Below are 20,374 nucleotides of genomic sequence, written 5' to 3'. Positions count from 1 at the left end.
CTCCAATGAGTTGCTAGATTGGTGGGTTATAGACATGGACATCTTCTATATTTATATTTAGTTAATTTTGCATATGAATGATGTTCAAAATTTGTAAACCACCAATCAAATTCATGATTGGAGGAATTATAGCTTTTCTCTTTTTCCTTTTCCTTGCATAGCAGGAAATCGTTCTCTTGGATCGAGGAATGTTGACTGACACCTGAGGTGCGAGACTTCCTTTAATTGACACAAATAGGTAAATTACATAAGTTCAAGAGAACTTGTGACGAGAGATACATGACTTTCAATTTTTCTCTATGGTGATGATTCTTGTGATAGTAATTGAGATGTTACTTATCTAAATACTCATGAGAACTTGTGACGAGAGATACGTGACTTTCAATTTTTCTCTATGGTGATGGTTCTTGTGATAGCAGTTGAGATGTTACTTATCTAAATACTCACAAGAGATTGAAGTGAACAAAAAACCTAAAATCTAATAAACAAATTGTAAAGATCAACGGCAGATGCAGTTAGTATAGAGAAAAAGAAGAAATTTACTCTAATCAATCTTCCACTCATCAGGTTACAAATAATGGACAAATATTACATCTATTTTTAGTTAAATTTGCATGTAGATGATATCTACCTTCACAAACCTCCAACCAAGGTTTGATTGAAAGAAATTGGAGGACATTTTGTTTGACCAGGGATGAAGGAAATTGCGAATGGGGTCAAAAAAATTTATTCAATGCGAATTGCGATCGCCAAGTTTGGTGCTACCATGCAAAACATCTCGATAAGCAATTATGCTGGCAATTTGGAAGTAATTGGCATTATTGCCTTTCTGTTTGCACACACAGCACCTTTTCACCTTTCTCCACCACACCATCATTACCATCTAGTATGGGAAAGTTGTCCAAAAAGTCCTAAACCCGGTCTAAGACGATTAATTCAGTCATAAAATTTTCAATTATACTACTTAAATTCTAAAGTTTTTGATGATTTTCAGTGTAATCTCTTCATGCAACTACCATTATTGAACGCCCAATGACCGTGCGAGCTAACGAGGTGCATTTGGCAATCATTCTATTATTGAGAATAATTTTTTATCATAAATGATTTTTCTCATTTTTGTTCCCAAGACGAGTTTCTGGTTATTTAAGAGTATTTGATAAGGCTATGTTTGGTAACCATCCAAACAGGGCCAAATTCTTATTCTTTGTTCCCGGAATCGGTTTCGGCCTAGAATCGCGTTTGGTAAAATTTTTGTTCTTGGGAATAAATTTGTTTCCGGGACAGATTGGGAATAGAATTAAAAATAAAAAAAAGTTGATTCTTGTTCCGGAACGAATTTGAGAATCAAAATCAAGAAATTTTCTTCTTTCCTTTCGCCAATCTCGCGACCGCCGTCCGCCACCGCCCGCCACCGTCCCGTCATCTACCGTCGTCCGCCGCCGTCCGCCGCCGCCAGCCACCGTCCGCCGCCGCCGGCCGCCGGTCCCAGCCGAGCTCGTTGGAGGCTCGCCAGACCAAGGCGAGGTCCGGCGAGGCTCGGCCTCCCGGATCTAGCGAGGCCGAGCCTCGCCGGTGGCTGAGCAAGCCTCGCCGAGGCCGGGCGGGCTGGGCAAGCCTTGCGATGCCTAGCCCCACCGGTGGCCGCGAGCCTCGCCTGGCCACCGGCGAGGCTCGCCTAGCCCCGCCGGTGGCTTTGGCAGCCTCGCCCAACCCCGATGAGGTCTCGCCCAACTGCCGGCAAGGCTCGGCCGACGAGGGCCGTGACGCTCCGGTGAGGTCGCCGACCCTCATCGGCCGATCGCCGGTCCGACGACCGACCGAAGAAGAAGAAGAAGAAGAAGAAGAAGAAGAAGAAGAAGATGATGATGATGAGAAAAGAAAAGAAAAAAGGAAAAAAATTAAAAGAAAAAAATGAAAAAAAGTAAAAAAGTAAAAAAATTATTTAAAAATTAAAAGAAATTGATTTAGAACAGAATTAATGAACACGGTACCAAACGCAATTCTATTCCAGAATCGGAAATTTTGGACAATTACCAAACGATTTAAAATGCTTAGAATCGGTTTTAGGAACAATAAAAAGAATCGGTTCGATTAGAATCTACTCCGTAATGTAATCGTTACCAAACGCACCCTAACTGCGTACAAAATTTATATTCCCGAAATATAAATCCGTTTGATACAACCCTAAAAATTTTAGTCCAAACAGTTTTCTTTTAATTATTTAACACTCTTATTACATTTTTCTCTTTTTCTTTCCTTTTTTTCCTTTTTTTCTTCTTCTTGCTTTAGCCAATCATGGGCCACGGCAATGGCCAGTGATTGGCCAGATGAGGGTCGATGACCTTGTCGACCTTGGGGAAGCCTTGCTAGTCCCTAATGAGGTCAAGCCCCGCCTTGGCTTGGCGAGCCAAGCCAAGCCACGGTGAGGATTAACCTCACCCAACTCTGGCGAGGCTCCGATGAGGTCATCAGACCTCATTTGGCCGATCATCGACCATCACTATAATTGGCGACTAGTTAGAGGAAGAAGAAGAGAAACAGAAACAGAAAGAAAAGAAAGAGAAAAAAAAACGGTTGGCTTGATTCTAGAATTGTTTCCAAGAATAATAAATAACTATTTTTATTTATTAATTTTGTTTCAAATCTATTCCTAAGAACAAAAACGGATTTTTGTTTTTTTTTTTTTTTAGAGAACAAAAGAATAGAATCTGACACTGTTTGGCACGTTACCGAGCAGGCCCTAGGTTTACATCAATGGAATATGCAATGACGATCCAAACCAATACACTCATATATGTGGTGGTGCACCTTCATCAAACATACCCCCGCCTCCACCGTCGGGAAGCCCCATCTCCTCTTGTGACAGCCCATGCCGAACGCTCAATGACCGTGCCAGTAAATTGATATGTATTAATGGGAAATGCAATGACGATCCTGGCTTGGGCACTCGCGTATGCACCGTCCCCTGGCCTGTCCATTGATTGTACCTCCTCCAACCCTCCTCCGTCAAGTGGAGAATGTCGATCACCGTGATGCCGAACATGCTTCTCAACCACCATGTCGAAACAACATAGTCGATGGCTCCGATGCCGCACAGAATGCCTTAGGGCCAGATAGGAATGTGGGTGAAGAAGACGTGACTTGGTCCATGGCATAGAGAGTGATCCGAGTGTTTTCATTTCTAGATGAGAGATGGGGCTTTAAGGACTCTATGAATAAAGTGGTTAATTTTTCATCCCTTTGTGCATCAAGTGCTAGACATCACCAAAACAATCAAGAGAAGAAGGGAAAAGGTGACCTGTACTGACCCTCTATATTTCATTTCCCTTTCCTTAAGTTTTAATACATCTCTTGTAAATAGATTTCAAGAAAATTGTCTTGAGGAAGCAATGTGTCCACCAACTACATAAGGCGCAAGCCTCAAACCATTTACGAGCTTGGCAGTCCAAGCTTAAAGCCTCGGATTAGAGATGCAGACCAACTCCTTTCCAAGAGTAAAAGCAAAACCATTCTCTAACAAGCCACCTCTCTCATGTTTCGTAGAAGCAATCCCCTCTCTTCCCTCCCTATTTCTGTACTATAAAATGCCTCCCAACACAAAAGAAGCATCTCATCACACCCAAACACTTAGAATTTGCAGTCCCGATTCACTATCGTTAACTACAGCAAAATCAGCTCACGTTTTTGCAAGATATGGCTCTCACAAGCTATTTGAAATCCAAGAGTAATGCGTCTAAGCCCCGGGGCATCAGCGGCACGACATTCGCGTCCCTAGGGAACCTCATCAAGCTCCTTCCGACTGGGACGGTCTTCATGTTCCAGTTCCTCAACCCCGTCCTGACCAACAATGGCCAATGCCACACCTTCAACAAATACCTCAGCGGCCTCCTCGTCGGTGCATGCGCCTTCTCGTGCGCCTTCTCTTGCTTCACCGACAGCTTCACCGGCGCTGACGGTATGATCCACTATGGCATTGCCACTGCTAAAGGACTGTGGCCCTCATCAACTGAGTATTCCCGCACGGTTGACTTGTCCAAGTACAAGCTCCGGGTCGGCGACTTTGTGCATGCATTGCTCTCGACGACGGTTTTCGCAGCGGTGACCCTACTGGACCCAAACACTGTGGAGTGCTTCTACCCATCGTTCAAGTCGGAGCAGAAGGTCTTGCTCCAGGCTCTGCCTCCGGTGATCGGCGCCATTTCTAGCGCGGTTTTCATGGTATTCCCTAGCAACAGGCATGGGATTGGGTATCCTTTTTCTAGTGACGAGTCCGATGATCAAAGTGCTTCCGAGGAGGCGGAATGATTCAAAAGGGAAAAGAAGAAAAAAGGATGCTTTCATATGTTATTTGCCTGTTTGTGGAGTTGAACCTTGGAGGTGTGTGCTTGTGGTTTCTTGCTCTTGTGTTGGGCGTTTGTCACTTTCCTGCTCTTTTTCCTTGTTCATATAAACTATTTTGATTATGTAAAGAGTGGCATGACAATAGTCTCAAATTTATCATTGTTTTAGTTCATGTTAATCCATATTAGCTTGATCAGCGAACTTGCAACCCTGGCCGGTTAATTAAAAAGCATAAGATCTCAAGTTTGAAATTATTTCAGGGGTAATTATTAAATCAATTCTAACCCTACTATAAGGATGCTAATTTAGGTCCAAACTTTTTAATTTTACCAATTTAATCTTAAACATGTATGCGAAATTTCAATATTATTATTCTAGTAAATTTTTATGGGAAATTTCTGACTTGCACGCGAAGGCACAAGAAGCCCAATTATCTGCACTTTTCATTAGAACGATAAAAATGATTACCCTTCAAAACATGATCAAAACGTAGGAAGGAAATAGCCATATCAGAAGTTCATCAACCCCAGTTTGCAGGATTACTGGAGAAGCTTCCCATGATTGTGAAACTCTTTACACATAGCATGCAATTTTTGACTTTTTGTTTAGGGGGCATGTTTTCCTTCACACCTGATTGATGAATCACAAGCTTAAAATTCATCTACACAATATTTAGTTAAGTTTGCATATAAATGATGTTCATAACTTGTCATCCACCAACCAGATGTGTGATTGAGGGAAAATGTAGTATTTTTTAACAGCAAATCTCTCGGCTTGTAAAATGTTGACTTGGTAAAGGTTTATATTTTTTACTTCGATTATCATATACCCAATGTGCAAGGCTTTGTCTGACGGGCACAAGTAAACTACGTAAGTCTTAGAGAATTAGTGACGACAAATACATAACTTCACAGTTTTTCTCTATGGCGATGTTGCTTGTGGCAGCAGTAGAGTGCGGTATGATGTTACGTATCTCGATAGTCACGAGATATCGGAATGAAAATAAATAAATAAATCTAATAAAGCAAAGGCAATTAGCATAAAGAGAAAGAAGGCGTTTTAGGGCTATATTCTTTCCACTCCCTATTGAAGGAATTTCCTCTAATCAATCTTCCGATCATCAGTTCACATATATAGACACAGTTCACAGCTATTTCTGGTTAAACTTGCATGAAGACAATATTCACATCTATTGAGCTTGCATTTGAGATGATATTGTGCTCCACAACCATCCTTACCAAATCAATTTCGAATCCCAAATATGATGAGCTTGATACCATTCTCTCCTTTTTTTTTCCTTGTACTATTGAGCCTTTGCTCGTGTCCCATTCACATCCAACGCATTCTCATTGTGCGACGGTCCTTGCCATACTTTCAATGACTGTGCGGGCCAAAATGATTCGCATCAATGGAAAGTGCAAAGACGATCCCGACCTACGCACTCGCGTATGTGGCGGCGTCTCTCCTTCAACCTTACCTCCGCCTCCACCGTCGGGAAGCCCCATCTCCTCTTTGTAACTGCACATGCCAAACGCTCAATGACTGTGCAGGCCAATCGATATGTAGCAATGGTAAATGCAATGACAAACCCGACTTGGGCACTTACATATGGACCGCCCCGTGTCTCCTCCATCGATTGTACCTCCTCCATCAAGCATACGTTCCCCACCTCCTCCGTCAAGCAGAGGATGTCAGTCCTCAGGCCCTTTGGTTTGCAGAGGTGTGTCGTATCCCTAATATAGCCGTTCACCCCCGGTTACCTCTTCGACTCTAGCTATTTTGAGAAATAATGATTTTTGTCAAGGTGGCGACAGGAGGGGTCCGAGTATGACATGTACCATCAGAAAGTCGAAGCCAATCTCGTGTTATCGACAGGGTGTAGCAGTGGATCCCGGTGCAGCAAGATGATCAACATAAAGATTTATCAAAACCGAAGGACTGGGAAGGTTAAAGTAGTCGACGAGTGCACCCTATAAACGGTTGAAATGCCGCACATGCTTATCAACCACCATCTCGGAACGACATAGTCAATGGCTCCAATGCCGTGTGGAGTGCCCTGGGGCTAATAAGAATCAGGTTGAAGAAGACGTTACTTGGTCCCTAGCATCGAGAGTGATCTGAGAGTTTTCATTTCTAGATGAGAAATAAAGCTTTAAGAACTCTGTGAATAAGTGGCTAAATTTTAATCCCTTCGTGCGTCAAGTGGTAGACATCGCCGAAACAATTAAGAGAAGAAGGAAAAGGTGATCCGTACCGCGCTCTGTTTCCATGTTTTTTCATATTTTCTATTGGACAAATGCCAACGTGCCGCATAAGCATGCCCCGGCAGCAATGAATTGGGTATGTAATGGGGGAACTGGATTACTCATAAGAAAAGTTAGAGAACTTGATTGAAAAAGAAAGCATGAGGACTTAATTGCACAAGCCACAAGAAAGCGGGACAAAACACATCTAATCCTTTGGTTCGTGCAGAAACTAACATCCCTATGCATAAAATCAGAAAAGTGAAAACTGCTCAATACTGGAACAGGCTCTTTGCTGGCTCGCTCCAAAGAGACATGGATGCATCAAATTTAGCCGCTCGCTTCTTTAGCAAGTAGACATGGATGCATCATGGGTGGTTGGTCCGCATGCCTCTCTTTTTTTTCTTTTTCTAACCAAAAAAAAAGGACCTGCAGACCAACCACCCACGACTGTTCTATCACTCCCAAAGGCTTGGGTTGTCAGAATGTCTGAAAGAAAGTTCACTCTACTTAAGTCACTGATCATCACTGAACAATCCCTCAAGTAGGTTTGATGACGATTGGGCATTTCCATCGCCATCGAAAAATTCCGAAGCGTTTTGCTTTCTAGATTTTCGCTCCTCAATGATAGCATCCACTGTTTCTGCACAAAAATTACGCTTCACTTGCTTTGCCGGCTTCTCGGCCACAACAAACTTATTTCCATCGCGGATTCGTTCGGAGAAGCCTGCCCAAACTGAAGAGAAACCGTGTCTCAGATTTTAGGCGTGGGTCATAATTTATTTGCGAGTAAAAATAAACGGAACAATACAGATTAAGTTTTCACATGACCAATTCTAAATGTGCAGAAGAACATTCGGACCTCACTAAGTCCTGAGATATTTAAGAGAAGCAATTCACAGAAGAAACAACAAAAACACATCCTTCCACAGGACACCAATGCCTATTTTTCCAAATGTAAAAGCGAAGTTGCTAAATTTTGTGTCCCTCTTGATATCATCAACAATTTAACCACAACTTAAGTGATGACAATCCTCTAGTGCCATTTGAAAAGTTGATCCATTCAAACCATAAAAATCAAGTATAATTGTCATCAGTCCATGCATAAACATTCAGTATTCATCGAAGGGCTTTGAGCTATCCACTAATCCAACCTGCCAATTAACATCTAAACACCTCAATGCTTACACTTTTTACAACCCCAAGTGAGCAAGCTGGGCCAAAAATCAAGTATACTAACTAATGATAATGCATGATGCAACTACAATAGATATCTTCTAATCTCACTGAGATTAATTACTCAAGACAATGAACAAAGGAAAAGTCACATATAGTTGCTTAATGAAAGAAAGGACAAACGAGCTTGTTTATGCAGTAGGAACCCCACACAAGATTATCTCCACCCCTCTATAGCATGACATACAGTTACAAATATAATTGTGGAGATTAGAAACACGGCAAAAAAGACAAATCCACAACAATTCATGACACACGAATTTTGAAGGCCAGTAACCAAACTCGTATGGATGTACATATAACAAACAGACAAAACAGTAGCTTACGCTGAATGCATATATCAATTAAAAATGCAGCTCAGATTTCTAACGCAAGCACATTTACTACCATGTATGCCAAAAGTATAACTTGGTCTTTTACAGATTCTTTAAAGTAATGGGATTCCCGAGAGATTACCTGCAAAATGATGTAGAACTATGGATGCTGCTACAGTGACATTCAATGAAGCAGTGCCACTGCCGTACTGAGGAATATATACAAAGAAGTCGCATATCTCGCATTCTTTGGCAGAAAGGCCCGTTCCCTGTTCTCAGTAAGAATCAATCAGAACCTCCAATCATCCTCTGAGAAGTTTCATTAAAAGAAGATTCATTGTATTGAGACAAGATTTCTCATATATCGTGACATGCTTCATCGGCTTTGATTAACAAATGAAGTAGGCATAACTTAGAGGATTCTTTCGCCAGCTAAATACACACCCTTGCCAGCCCCTAAATTCATTGATCAACCAATGAAAACTTGCCATCAACAGCTGCAAGCTGCGAAGCGATTCATAAACATTCATGGGTCGAGAATCCGCAAACCGCCTTCAATTTGACATAATTTAGCACGACCCATTTAGCAAGACGACTACACTTGACAGAAAATGCAGAGAGAAAAGACAGAAGCGCAGCTTATAGTTATCGGCAATCGAAAAACCGACCGACGGTCACCCTGAATCAATCAAAGTTTGCTCTTTTACGGAGGAAAATGGTCGAATGGGTAGACAAATTTTACCTCGTTGCCGACGAGGAAAGCGGTGCTCCTCTTGAAAGGATGCTGGTTGACGGCTACGGCATCATCTGTGATTTCCACACCACATATATCACAACCCTTCTCCTAAAGATTACCAACCAGGCTCGACGTAAATCAAACGAAACACCTCCGACGTGCGGCGTACGGCAAAAACGAGAGAAAAAAAGGAAAGAAATCGACGATGCCTACGGGAGGGACGGACCTTGAGGAAGGAGCGGGCTTCGAGGAGGGAGTGGAAGTGGCGGAAGGCGAGGTGGGAGGTGGAGCCGTGGCTGCCGAAGGCGTTGAAGTCCCGGCGGCCGACGACGATGAGCTCGGAGACGCCGAAGGCGGTGGCGCTCCGGGCGAGGGTGCCGACGTTGTGGCGCTTCGCGACGTTGTGCACCACCACGTAGCTCTCCATCTCCATCTCTCTCTCTCCTTCGACTCGGATGCAGAGCGAGAGAGAGAGAGAGAGAGAGAGAGAAGGAACCCTCCGGCGGCGGCGTTGGTCGAAGAGGAAGGAGCGGGTTTATGGTCGTTACGATGTCGTTTAGCAGGACAAAATGGTACCTTCGTCGCATATTTTTGGTTCGTGTTCATTTTCGAGATAAAAGTGCGGGGGTGAGCGGTTTCGAGGCGGGCAGTTCTCATTCTAAAACCACCCGCCTCGAAATTGGGAATCACCCGTCAAGGATCGGCTCTAAAAGATTGGAATCGGAAATTGCCCATTGGCCAAATGGATCGGAACCAAATGTCCCCACTTCGGAAGAGGCGTGAGAGCGAGCAACGAGGTCGAAGGTCGAGGCAACCAAGAATGAGCAACGAGACCGAAGGCGATCTAGAGCAAGAGTGAGCAACATGAGTGAGGTGGGAGACAGAGAGACTATGGGTGCGTTTGGGAACTGCTTTCCAATGGGCTTTAGGAGGCCAAAGGCCTTTAGGCCAAATTGAAGGTATTTGGGAACTACTTTTCAAGAGTCATATTGAGGCAAGGTTGGCATTTGCAAGGCTAAAAGCCCAAGGCAGGTCCTAGGCTGCCTTGGATTTTCAGCATTCTCGAAATGCCTCGTGTCACTGTTCATGCTACTATTCATATTCCTTCTCTAGCAGCATGGCTGATCAGAAGCGAGCTCAAGAGGCCGGTGAGGTCACGGCTAAGGTCGGCAAGGTCGCAACAACAGTTACTGACCAGTTGCACGACCCTAGCAAGTCGTGGCGACCGCTCGAGAGTTCTGGCAACCGCCCACAAGTCACATCGCCGCGACCCAGCTCAAGCGCGACCCAAATCTGGATTGCCGGAGGTCGCGCAACCCAAATCTAGGTCGCCGGAGGTCGTGCAACCTCGCAGCGACCGGCACGAACTAGATCTGGTCGCCGCGAGGTCACGCGACCTCACGCGCGACCTCTGGCAACCAAATCTAGGTTGCGCCAGTCGCAGCGAGGTCGCCCAACCCTAGGCGACCCTCGCCGATCATCTCTGGGGGCTACTTGAGGCCGCCGGCAACCGCCTGCCTCGCCAGCAAACTCTTTCATTTTTTTTGATAATTTTTTTTCATTTTTTTTATTAATCACCAAAGTCATTTGTAAATGTAATCTTTCCAAATACTATTTTACTTAAAGGTACATGGACTTTCAAAATACAATTTACCAAATACAATTTGCATTTTGGAAAACCTCTTTAACTCAAAGGCTTTTGCATTTTTTCAAAAGCTTTCCTCAAAAGCCTTCCCAAATGCACCTTATAAATAAAGTAAAATTTGAAAATTAAAATAAATTATTTATATATACTGGTCTAGTTTGGGTGAAGGGTTCCACATCTAGGACTGAGAACTAGACCAATGCTTATGGGAATTGCTAGTTCTGGGCCAAACCAATCCCATTCCAAGCAATTTCTAGATCTTTTAAAATGCATGAAATTCTAAAACTTATAAAAAATAAAAGTGCAATCAAATTCTAATACTTAACAATTAACAAATTTTGCTAACACCATCAATTTAGCTAACGTAAAATATTAATGTGGCAAAGGTCGCCGACCCTAAGCGAGGGTGGCTCGCCCGAGAAAGGCCTTGCGATCCTTACCTAGGGCCAGTGACCTTCACTGCCAAGGCAAGACCTCACCAGCCTCAGGTGATGGCCCACGACGACGCCCAAATAAGTGCCCAAATCAAGTGCCTCATTGGCCCTCATTTGGCCCTCATTTGGGGACAACAAGGCTTCACCTGGGCTGGCAAGCCAGCAACCCTCACCCGGGGCTAATGATCTTCCGTCGGCACTCCGACAATGGGTGGCAGCCGGCACCCCACCATTTCCCCGCTATTCTCTCTATTGTTTTTTTTTTTCAATAAAATTTAGTCTTTTTTTGTATTTTAATCTAATTTAATAAAAAAAGTAAAGGGACCAATAATAATAATAATGCCACATAGTAAGAGAAAGTAATTTTAAAATATCACATTAACATTTTCCATTAGCCATTAGCCATTAATTTCATAAGTTTTAGGACTTCTAATTCACTTATCTTTTATTTTTCTAAGCATCGGATGCTCTTTGATGGATGTTTCCCTATCATCAAATTTTGAAAAAATTTCAAATAAGAGCTTGAAATGCCATCATTTTCTTAAATAAGTGTCTGTAATGGATTTTGTGTCAAATAAGAATTTAAAATAGTCATGTTAGTTTCAAATAGAGGTGTAAAGTGATTATAATAGTTTAGTCCAACCGGTCAATGGCATTTTCGTCAAAAGACAAATTTATTTTTATTTCTTTTTTCTTTTTTTCTCTTTTCCTTTTTTTCTTTCAAGCCCCTCGGTCAGGACTAGCAAGCCATCATCGGTCGTTGGCAAGGGTCACCTCACCCAGGCCCTCGCTGGCCACAAGCAAGGCGATCCTCATGAAGGACGAGGGTTGCCTTGTGGCCTCACCCAAGGTGAGGGTCACCTTGCCCAAGCAAGGTCGTCTCTCACTTGTAACCAATTAGGGTGGCCCTCACCCTACCCTCTCCAAGCATCACCAGTGGTTGGCTATTGTTTGAGACTGACCGTCAATGAAAAAGAAAGGAAAAACCAGAAAAAAAGGAAAATAAAAAGAGATAATGGATGAAAATGTCCTTGACCAACTAAAAAGTCGAGCCCTTCTTTGAAATTAACACACTCACTTCATATTTTCTTATTTGAAATATGGTCTACTTTATATCATTATTTGAGAAAATGATGACACTCCGAGTGCTTAGTTGGAATTTTCTCTCAAATTTTTGTGGACGTGCAATTTTAGCCGTAAAAAGTGAGCATTTTTAATATGTTCAAACGGGCATGAATATGAAATAGTAACCCCGGTAAGTGATAGTATCGTTTACAAAAGACATTGTAGGGCAACCCCATCCCTTTTCTCTCCCCTGCTCATGAGATTGATCATATCAGATCTAGTACATGGTGCCCCTTTATTCATCTCAGAATCATTATTATGGTCGTTTCTTTACATGGACGACGATTATATACAGACGTCGCAAAATCATGAATGTGTGAGAGCAATTGCTATCGTCAATCAGGGGACTTCTCTTCGAACCGCGACTTGAGCCGCCGCGAGCCTAGCGATAGGGACCCTGCAACAATGAGAATGCCACTCTTTAGGAAATCGAGAGGATTAAGTCAGAGAAAGCAATGCGGAGCTCGGCAAATTCAGCAAAGAGTAGAGTCTAGAGAGACCTGAAGGCAGAGCACGAAACGTAATCCAGTCCAGCCTCCGCGAAGAAGGCAACCGAAGATGGATCGCCCCCGTGTTCTCCGCATATACCGACCTGTTTTCAATCCCACGTCACTTGCACATCTCAAGGATAACAAGTAGATAAAGGAAACTATTGCATCCGCCGCTCCATCGCAGGCTATTCATTGAAGTCCAAGCATGGAACCTATTATTTGGCTGATCATTTTTCATAATATGTAACTTACAAGCTAGGCCTCGCTAATCTTTCAATGACAGCAGTTTTTATGCAGTAAGAGATATCTCGCGAATGATGCAGAGGAAAATCAGCCATGAAAGGTGAACTCATCAAAGCCCTGCTGCAGTGTACTGATGAGCAAGACTTCTCATTCAGTGCTGGTTACCTTTAAGTTGGGCCTAGCTGCTCGGCCTCTCTCGGTTGCAATCTTGATAAGTTGGCCTACGCCTCTCTGATCTAGCACCTGCAAGCAAAAGATTTCAGGTTGTTCTGAAATCTAGCGAGGCTCTCCCCCCACTCCTGGAGGTTATTCCCTCGAAGAGTTGCAAGGTATGTGACTGACCTCGAAAGGATCGGCTTGGAGGATGCCTTTGGACAGGTATACAGGAAGGAATTTGCCGACGTCGTCTCTGCTGTACCCGAACGTCATTTGCGTCAGATCGTTGGTCCCGAAGGAGAAGAACTCTGCCTCCTTTGCAATCTATGATTAATTACACCAAAGTATGAGGAAAGTCAGTAGACACAATGATATGCAATATGCTCCAGCATCAACATTTGTGTTCATTGGATCCATCTTTTTTAGAACAGCAAAAAACAACGAAAGTGCAACTACAGAAAAGAGAATGGGGACACCTTGTACTGTCAGTTAGACCCGACATATGAGGAACAAATGGTGTACGCACCTCATCTGCCACAAGAGCGGCCCTAGGAATCTCAATCATTGTCCCGATCTTATAGCTTATTGATGAACCCACCTCAGAGAATACTTTCTTGGCAATGCTCCGTATCAAACTCACCTGATGTCCTAGTTCCTGGCAATCAAAATCATCAAATTTTCCATGAGGACTGTTTCAGTACTTAGAGGTAAAATCAAAATGTCCGAAAAGTTCATTAAACTGCAGTTCATGCACAAGTGGAGGCACTTCCAGTGGGACTATTCACTATGAAAGTGAAACCCAGATCAGTTTGAACTCATATTCAACGTGAGCGGTTATTTTTGGGGAGATATTAGCTACGGGAGTTCTGTCAATGAAAGTTTTGGGAACTCACTCTTAACTGTAAAAGATTTGGACTGGGCATAATGGAACGAATAATTTGGAAGAGGAAAGGAAAGGAAGTCATGCCTGAGGCGTTCCCACTAGTGGAACCATTATCTCTGGAAGAACTGTGAAGCCCTGGCGGCTCATTGTCATTGCGGCCTGGAAAATTGCACGAGCTTGCATTTCAGACAGCTCGGGGTATGATATGCCTAGCCTGTTCACATGCCAAGAAAAGAAAAGGAAATTCATATTGATGCAGTCCAACCAGTTGCCTATAATACTGTTGCACAGAAAAGGTTAGTATTGATCCGATAGGGATGCATTCGGCGTTTTTCATAAATTTCATGCGTCACTACTAATACATGAAACTTGAGGAGCATGAGAGTTTACATAAATTCCGGAGTAGTCAGCTAAAGTAAGCATTCCGACAGAGGAAAAAAAAAAGCTAAAACAAAAACTAGAGTCAGTAGGCAAATCCATTGTTCTTGAACATTAGCATTTAAGAGCTTGCAAATAATCAGAAGAATCAAAAACCTGCAGCCTCGGAATCCAAGCATGGGATTTACTTCAGATAATTTCTCGATCCTAGAGAAAACTTCATCTTCAGTCATGCCGGTGTCTGTGGTTAGTTCGCTAACAATCTGTTCTAGGTCTCCTTCCGGAAGAAACTCGTGAAGTGGCGGATCTAACAGTCGGATGGTCACGGGAAGGCCTGGGATTTCAACAAGCCATTTCATGTAATTACCAAGCACACAAATGGATGCAAAAAAGAACGATGTAAATAATATACAAAGGAAATATAGTCACCATCCATAGCTCGAAATATCCCCTCGAAATCAGATTGTTGATAAGGCAGCAACTGATCCAATGCTTCCTTTCTCTGTTCTGTGGTGACTGCCATTATCATCTTCCTCACTGCTTTTATCCTTTCATCCGAAGCAAAGAACTGAACATGACAAAAAAATACAGATGATAAAAATGGAGTTCAGAGCACCGCATGACACATGACTGCAAGTCACACAAGGAAATTCATGCAGGATGCAAGAAAATAATCCATCCACAACAACTTCACATGCTGTTGGTACAAATGAGACAGCATGCTAATAGAATTGGGTTCTTCATCAATAACTCAACATGCTACCATTTTGACACCATTAGGAGGCTTTATGATTATGCAATTTCAAGTATATGAGAGATTCCTCTCAACCCTTTGAACAAGGCAAGCATATAAGACTGGAAGAATCTACATTCTATTGCTTCCATGAAAAGAATGACTGATCAAAGAGGGAAAATGATCTTCACCATGTGTTCTGTCCTGCAAAGTCCAATCCCTTGGGCACCATTGTTTCTGGCTGTAAGGGCATCTTCAGGAGTGTCGGCATTTGCCATAACCTATCAAAGAAGGGGATGATATCACCCAATCACTAAGAGAATAACAAAGAACATACATGTTAAACTGCAAGAACTTTTACCAGACGAAGAAAAGACCGGAGAAAAGGAGTTGTACCTTGAGGGATCTTATTTCATCAGCCCAGGACATGAAGGTCTCCATGTCATCGCTCAATGCTGGAGGTGAAAGTGGTTGTTTACCCAAAATCACTTCCCCAGTCGATCCGTTGAGGGAGATCCATTCGCCTTCCTTAATTACCTTGCCTCCAATAGTGACCACCTGCACTATTGGAAAAGAACCCAACTGACGTGATCACCTTGTGTCTGAAAATTCAGTGGGTTCATCACAGTCTAAATTTTTTTATAATGGTGATCTAGACAGTAGTTTCGCAATAAGACACAAACTCACAATTGTGGAGTTCAAGATGAAATGTGTCTCCATAACCACACCGAAACTTATGTCCTATCTGTCTAGGAATGGGTATGTCAACTCAACAGAAGAGCCAGAGTAACATAGCTGAGAGAGGATTTGCAGGCAAAATTACCTTCTCAGCATCATTCACAAGGATATCGGCGCAGCCAGAGACACAACACTTCCCCCATCCACGTGCCACGACCGCGGCATGAGATGTCATGCCACCTCTAGCTGTTAAAATGCCGGCAGCAGCATGCATTCCACCAACATCCTCTGGACTTGTCTCAGTCCTAACCTTTACACACACAGAAAAAGTGTTAATTTGCACACCTTAGAGCTTGGATCCCAAAAGAGATCCTCGCAATTCCAAGAAAAAGGCTGGTTTTTCCATTGCCAGTTTGTCAACTCATGATCAAATTTGTTTGAACCACTTTTCTTCACTCAAAACATATCGATCATAGGATATGTCATCAGTTTAGAAGGTTGAAATTCCAGATAGCACACTAAAGAACTCCCTCTCCAGTTACCACGCATATCAAGCATGAGAATTAATGCCTGAACAGCCATACCAGAATGACACTTTTCCCTTGAGCATGCCATACTTCGGCATCATCGGCACTGAACACAACTTGGCCCACGGCAGCTCCTGGTGAAGCAGGCAACCCTGTAGCAACAACTTTATCTTTGTATGCAGCTGCGTTTTCAAACTGAAAACAGAAGCCGAAAACTTCAGCAAGATTTTGGGTAGAAGTAAGTATGAGCATAAATCCATTCGGGATTGCAAATTTTCCATCTCAACCATATTATACAATGAATTTAAGAAAGATAGAGACCCCAGAAAGACGCAATGCGGATGCACATTCTATTATACAGGTGGATGCAGGTTGTGTTTGGGCCTTCTATGATGTCAAATAACTTTTATGGACTTATGAAATTATCCCTTCGGTGAGATTAAATACTTTGAAAATGTTGGTAGTGTCACATATATATGCTAATGAAGAAACACAAAGGCATTAGGTTGGATATAGGACTAAGTGAAATTGTTTACTTCTTCCAAGGAGAGATAGCTGCTCCCAGATTAAATGGATTAGGATGAAGACACACTTCCTCCTACAGTCTTTCATCGTTATCTGATCACAAAGAGACCCAAGTGCCTGGCAGAATTTTAGCATGTGTACCTGTGGATGAAGAAGTTGATCGAGATGCTGAGGCTCCACCATCTTCACAGAAGAATGAATGTCAACAAGCCCTTCATTAACCATGTCTACCGCAATCTTTATCGCGCCCTTGCCAGTACGCTTTCCAGACCGGCATTGCAACATCCACAGCCTATTTTCTTGAACTGTAAACTCAATATCCTGTATGCATCAAAGTAAAACATGCGATGACTTTAGTCTCAAATTCTGAGGCCTGCATCTGATAAAGAGGATCCGGTTTATCTCATCAAATTCAGAGCAGGGAACCAACATAGAAAATCAGTCATACGTCGTGCTAAGGTTGAAAGGAAAGAGATATTGCTCCAGAAAAGTGGTGGAATGATCTATCCAACAATAGAAAGAGATTCCATACCATCATGTCTTTGTAATGCTTCTCTAAAATGTTGCAGTTCTCCACAAGTTCTTTGTAAGCTTCCGGCATACAATTCTTCATCGTGTCCAAATCTTCCGGAGTTCTAATTCCAGCTACCACATCCTCCCCCTGTCATGATATTTAGCAAAAAAAAACTAGCTTGTCAATAAATATACCGGCTTGTTTGTGACATTAATGAGTCATCAGAAGCAGCTACACATCAAAGAAGAAAAGACCAGATATATAACCTGAGCATTGACCAAAAACTCGCCGTAGAGCTTCTTCTCGCCTGTGCTCGGGTTTCTGGTGAACAGCACTCCCGTCCCTGAAGTATTTCCCATGTTTCCAAACACCATGCACTGAATATTCACAGCAGTACCCTTCAATCCCATTATTTGATTGATGCTTCGGTACTTAATAGCCCTGGGACTGTTCCATGAATCAAAAACGGCTTTGACAGCTAACTCTAACTGCTTTCTTGGATCTGCAAAACGGATGCAATTCAAAAGAAATGAATTTGATTCTTATACTTGTTAGAAGAAGCAGCGTTATCATCTTGTCTCCTTTATTGTTATGTTGTGATATGTAAACAGATTGGTACTTGGTACCTGAAGGGAATTCTTCTCCCTTGGTTTCAAGATAAACATTCTTGTATTGTGCCACAAGCTCTTTAAGATCCGAAGCTGTTAGGTCAGTGTCCAGTTTAACACCTTTTGAGTGTTTCAACTGCTCTAGCTTATCCTCAAATGATGAATGTGGAATGTCCATGACCTGAATTTCCGCAGAAAAGAAAGCCCTTTGTAATTATTGGTACGAATGAAAGAGGTGCGAGAAGGAAGTTGAACACTATACTCTAAATAATGCAAGTACCGTTCAGGCTCACTTGCTAGGACCATGATTAGGGCAACTGAGCATTAAGCAAAGAGCTGAAAAGAACAGAGCGTTATCTACTTACAACATTCCCAAACATGTCTAGAAATCGTCTATAAGAGTCATAGGCAAAGCGCTCCCCACTTTTCGCAGCCAGACCAGCGACAACATCATCATTGAGCCCAAGGTTAAGGACAGTGTCCATCATGCCAGGCATGGATATCTGCAAACATAGGAGAATCATAATGCACTGATAGTCTGACAAATTTAGCTTTGGAGTAGTTAAGGAAGTCCTACCGCTGCACCAGATCGAACAGATAAAAGGAGGGGCTTTGAAGGGTCACCAAGGACCGCCCCCATGTCCTTCTCTACGCTCTCCAAACCTTCCAAAATCTCCTCCCACAGACCATGCGGAAGCTTATTCCCATTCTGCTGGTACTCTTGGCATGCTTCTGTTGATATGGTGAGCCCAGGAGGCACAGATAATCCAATGCTAGCCATCTCTGCTAGGTTTGCTCCTTTTCCTCCCAACTACAAAATTTAATATATGCATAATCTCAAAGGCATGCATCACCTATCATAGGTTTCAAAGTTCATAATTTCAAAAGTGAATGTTTAATTTGACAATGTCATATTGGAAAGCGTATACTTAGTCCCATGATTAAAGTGACATAGGTTTCACTTTCAGTTCTTTTAACACATATTGAATGCTACCTCAATATAAGTAAAACATAAAAAAGGAAAATTTCACATTCCATTGGCTGCATTCTTAGGAAAAAAGCCACTTACCAAGGACTTCATGCCCTTATTTCCCTCGCTCTTCCCTTTTCCGAATGTAAAAACTCTCTGCAGAACACACAGATCAGTATAAGACCTCTCTTTGCAATACGAACAAACAGAAGAAATTACTACTTGATATGATGTTATTGTTGACATGGATTGCTAGCTTGGTAACTACCTGCGAGTATAGGTAACCAAAGCTAAACTGTACTGTCTAGTTTCCTTGATTGATTGATCATTTGGTAAAGGAATTGTCTAATGCAGCCGCATTAGGGGATCGAACATTATTCAAATTTGGTAATAAACTTGCTATGGTGATGCATTTCCTGGTTTGCTAGTGTGTCCGAAGCTGAAACAACCTGATTCACCTTTTTTGCCGTAAAGGTTGGGTCTGTGACTGGTGTAAGTATTGCTTGTGTCTTCGTAAGGGATGCCTTGTTGCTCTTGTGATTCGGATTCACAAACCCAGTTCCATCCGATTCTTGACAGCGGATACCACAAAGCCTACGGCCCTGGCTCGCCTGAAGCAAAGAGCGGTTGTTCCTGACTAGGACATCCACTTGCTCCAAATGATGCCCCTTGAACAGACCATGCTTGAAAGCTTCCGCAGTGGTCCTCATGAGCACGCCTTCCATTATCGAAGGCAATTATCTCCTTACCGATACAACCTGTAATTACAAACTGTAAAAGAAGGATGACAAACAATTCCAATCAAACATAAGATCTCCAAATCACATGCCACAAAAATACTTATGTTCTGTCTGAGACGGATTTCACTCTTGTCATCACAATACCGGATTACTGAAAAATTCAATGACATGGTGCAGCTGTAACAATCAACAAGCTTTTAAAAGATATGATTAAGCTCATAAAGACCTCGCCATATTCCGTCTCTTCAATACACTATACCCGAATATCTAATGCAGCTCTTTTGCATCAGCCAAGAAAGTTCACAATATTTGTATCATGAGCCCAGGAACTGAACAAGAAGTTGGACCAAAATTTCACAAGCTAGGTTTGCCCATGAAATGATCCATAGTTAACATGCAGAAAAGGGTTGAAGTTTACCATTTCTGAAGCTGTAACCGTACCTGATTCACCAAGAAACTAAAAGGGATCACTGAAGTTCTTCTTGATGCTTGAGGTTCAGACTCTCGGAGAGCTTCTTGAAAAGAGAAATGGCGGTTGAATTGTTTGTTTCCCTTTTCTCTTTGTTTTTCTAATCTTTTATTTTTTTTCTTTGGTGGTTAATGAACAAGAGAAAAGAGTGACAAGTGACACGAGTGGATGAGGTCTTAAGTCACGCTGGTTACTCAAGCTTTTGTTTTTTGGTTGTCTCCAACTCCATAGGAGTCTGTAATCCTTGAGTTATGTGAAATAACAATAAAACCCTTTGAGATCGAAGTAGATAACAAGTAAAATCTGTACTTAATAATGATTTTGAGTATATAATTCTTATACTTTTCCTTCTTTAAAATTCTAGTCAATTTATTAAAGTTATTCA

The 20,374-nt window shown here is 42.4% G+C and overlaps 3 protein-coding genes across 4 annotated transcripts; 1 reads left to right on the top strand and 2 right to left on the bottom strand.

The window, feature by feature from the left end:
• Positions 1-3,597: 3,597 nt before the first annotated feature.
• On the top strand, positions 3,598-4,513 carry LOC104414940 (protein DMP2). Its single transcript, XM_010026158.3, has one exon. The coding sequence runs from the start codon at positions 3,694-3,696 to the stop codon at positions 4,303-4,305; it is 612 nt and encodes a 203-aa protein (XP_010024460.1). The 5' UTR covers positions 3,598-3,693; the 3' UTR covers positions 4,306-4,513.
• Positions 4,514-6,702: 2,189 nt separating this feature from the next.
• Positions 6,703-9,431, bottom strand: LOC104414939 (putative TrmH family tRNA/rRNA methyltransferase). The gene is made up of 4 exons (XM_010026157.3): positions 9,097-9,431; positions 8,877-8,978; positions 8,277-8,403; positions 6,703-7,320 (listed from the first exon to the last, which is right to left on the bottom strand). Exons 1-4 carry the CDS (start codon positions 9,301-9,303, stop codon positions 7,100-7,102), a joined length of 657 nt encoding a protein of 218 aa, XP_010024459.1. The 5' UTR covers positions 9,304-9,431; the 3' UTR covers positions 6,703-7,099.
• Positions 9,432-12,182: 2,751 nt separating this feature from the next.
• LOC104414937 (pyruvate, phosphate dikinase, chloroplastic) lies at positions 12,183-20,120 on the bottom strand. 2 transcript variants are annotated; one of them, XM_010026155.3, is made up of 21 exons: positions 19,962-20,120; positions 19,239-19,551; positions 18,880-18,936; positions 18,388-18,621; positions 18,176-18,313; positions 17,829-17,991; positions 17,469-17,704; positions 17,221-17,349; positions 16,830-17,009; positions 16,221-16,358; positions 15,782-15,946; positions 15,355-15,516; positions 15,150-15,239; positions 14,655-14,793; positions 14,382-14,559; positions 13,932-14,061; positions 13,491-13,619; positions 13,151-13,288; positions 12,974-13,051; positions 12,575-12,666; positions 12,183-12,471 (listed from the first exon to the last, which is right to left on the bottom strand). In XM_010026155.3, the coding sequence occupies exons 2-21, from the start codon at positions 19,503-19,505 to the stop codon at positions 12,414-12,416; spliced, it is 2,901 nt and encodes a 966-aa protein (XP_010024457.2). In that variant the 5' UTR covers positions 19,506-19,551; positions 19,962-20,120; the 3' UTR covers positions 12,183-12,413. The 2 variants fall into 2 exon arrangements, with proteins under 2 accessions (XP_010024457.2, XP_039154800.1); XM_039298866.1 differs by having other exon boundaries at positions 19,239-19,538; positions 19,962-20,116.
• Between the last annotated feature and the right edge of the window lie 254 nt (positions 20,121-20,374).

Source organism: Eucalyptus grandis, chromosome 8 (assembly GCF_016545825.1).
Source record: "Eucalyptus grandis isolate ANBG69807.140 chromosome 8, ASM1654582v1, whole genome shotgun sequence".
Classification (NCBI taxonomy): domain Eukaryota; kingdom Viridiplantae; phylum Streptophyta; class Magnoliopsida; order Myrtales; family Myrtaceae; genus Eucalyptus; species Eucalyptus grandis.
The sequence above is the reverse complement of the archived record's forward strand: the minus strand, read 5'-3'. Positions and strand labels throughout refer to the sequence as shown.

Coding starts and splice junctions, on each gene's coding strand:
- LOC104414940 (XM_010026158.3), top strand. CDS start 3,694: ATGGCTCTCACAAGCTATTTGAAATCCAAGAGTAATGCGTCTAAGCCC.
- LOC104414939 (XM_010026157.3), bottom strand. CDS start 9,303: ATGGAGATGGAGAGCTACGTGGTGGTGCACAACGTCGCGAAGCGCCAC. Junction 8,979..9,096: donor AAGCCCGCTCCTTCCTCAAG/GTCCGTCCCTCC, acceptor GGTAATCTTTAG/GAGAAGGGTTGTGATATATG. Junction 8,404..8,876: donor CTTTCCTCGTCGGCAACGAG/GTAAAATTTGTC, acceptor TACTGAGAACAG/GGAACGGGCCTTTCTGCCAA.
- LOC104414937 (XM_010026155.3), bottom strand. CDS start 19,505: ATGGAAGGCGTGCTCATGAGGACCACTGCGGAAGCTTTCAAGCATGGT. Junction 13,620..13,931: donor CACTAGTGGGAACGCCTCAG/GCATGACTTCCT, acceptor TTTGATTGCCAG/GAACTAGGACATCAGGTGAG. Junction 12,472..12,574: donor GTTTCGTGCTCTGCCTTCAG/GTCTCTCTAGAC, acceptor TCATTGTTGCAG/GGTCCCTATCGCTAGGCTCG.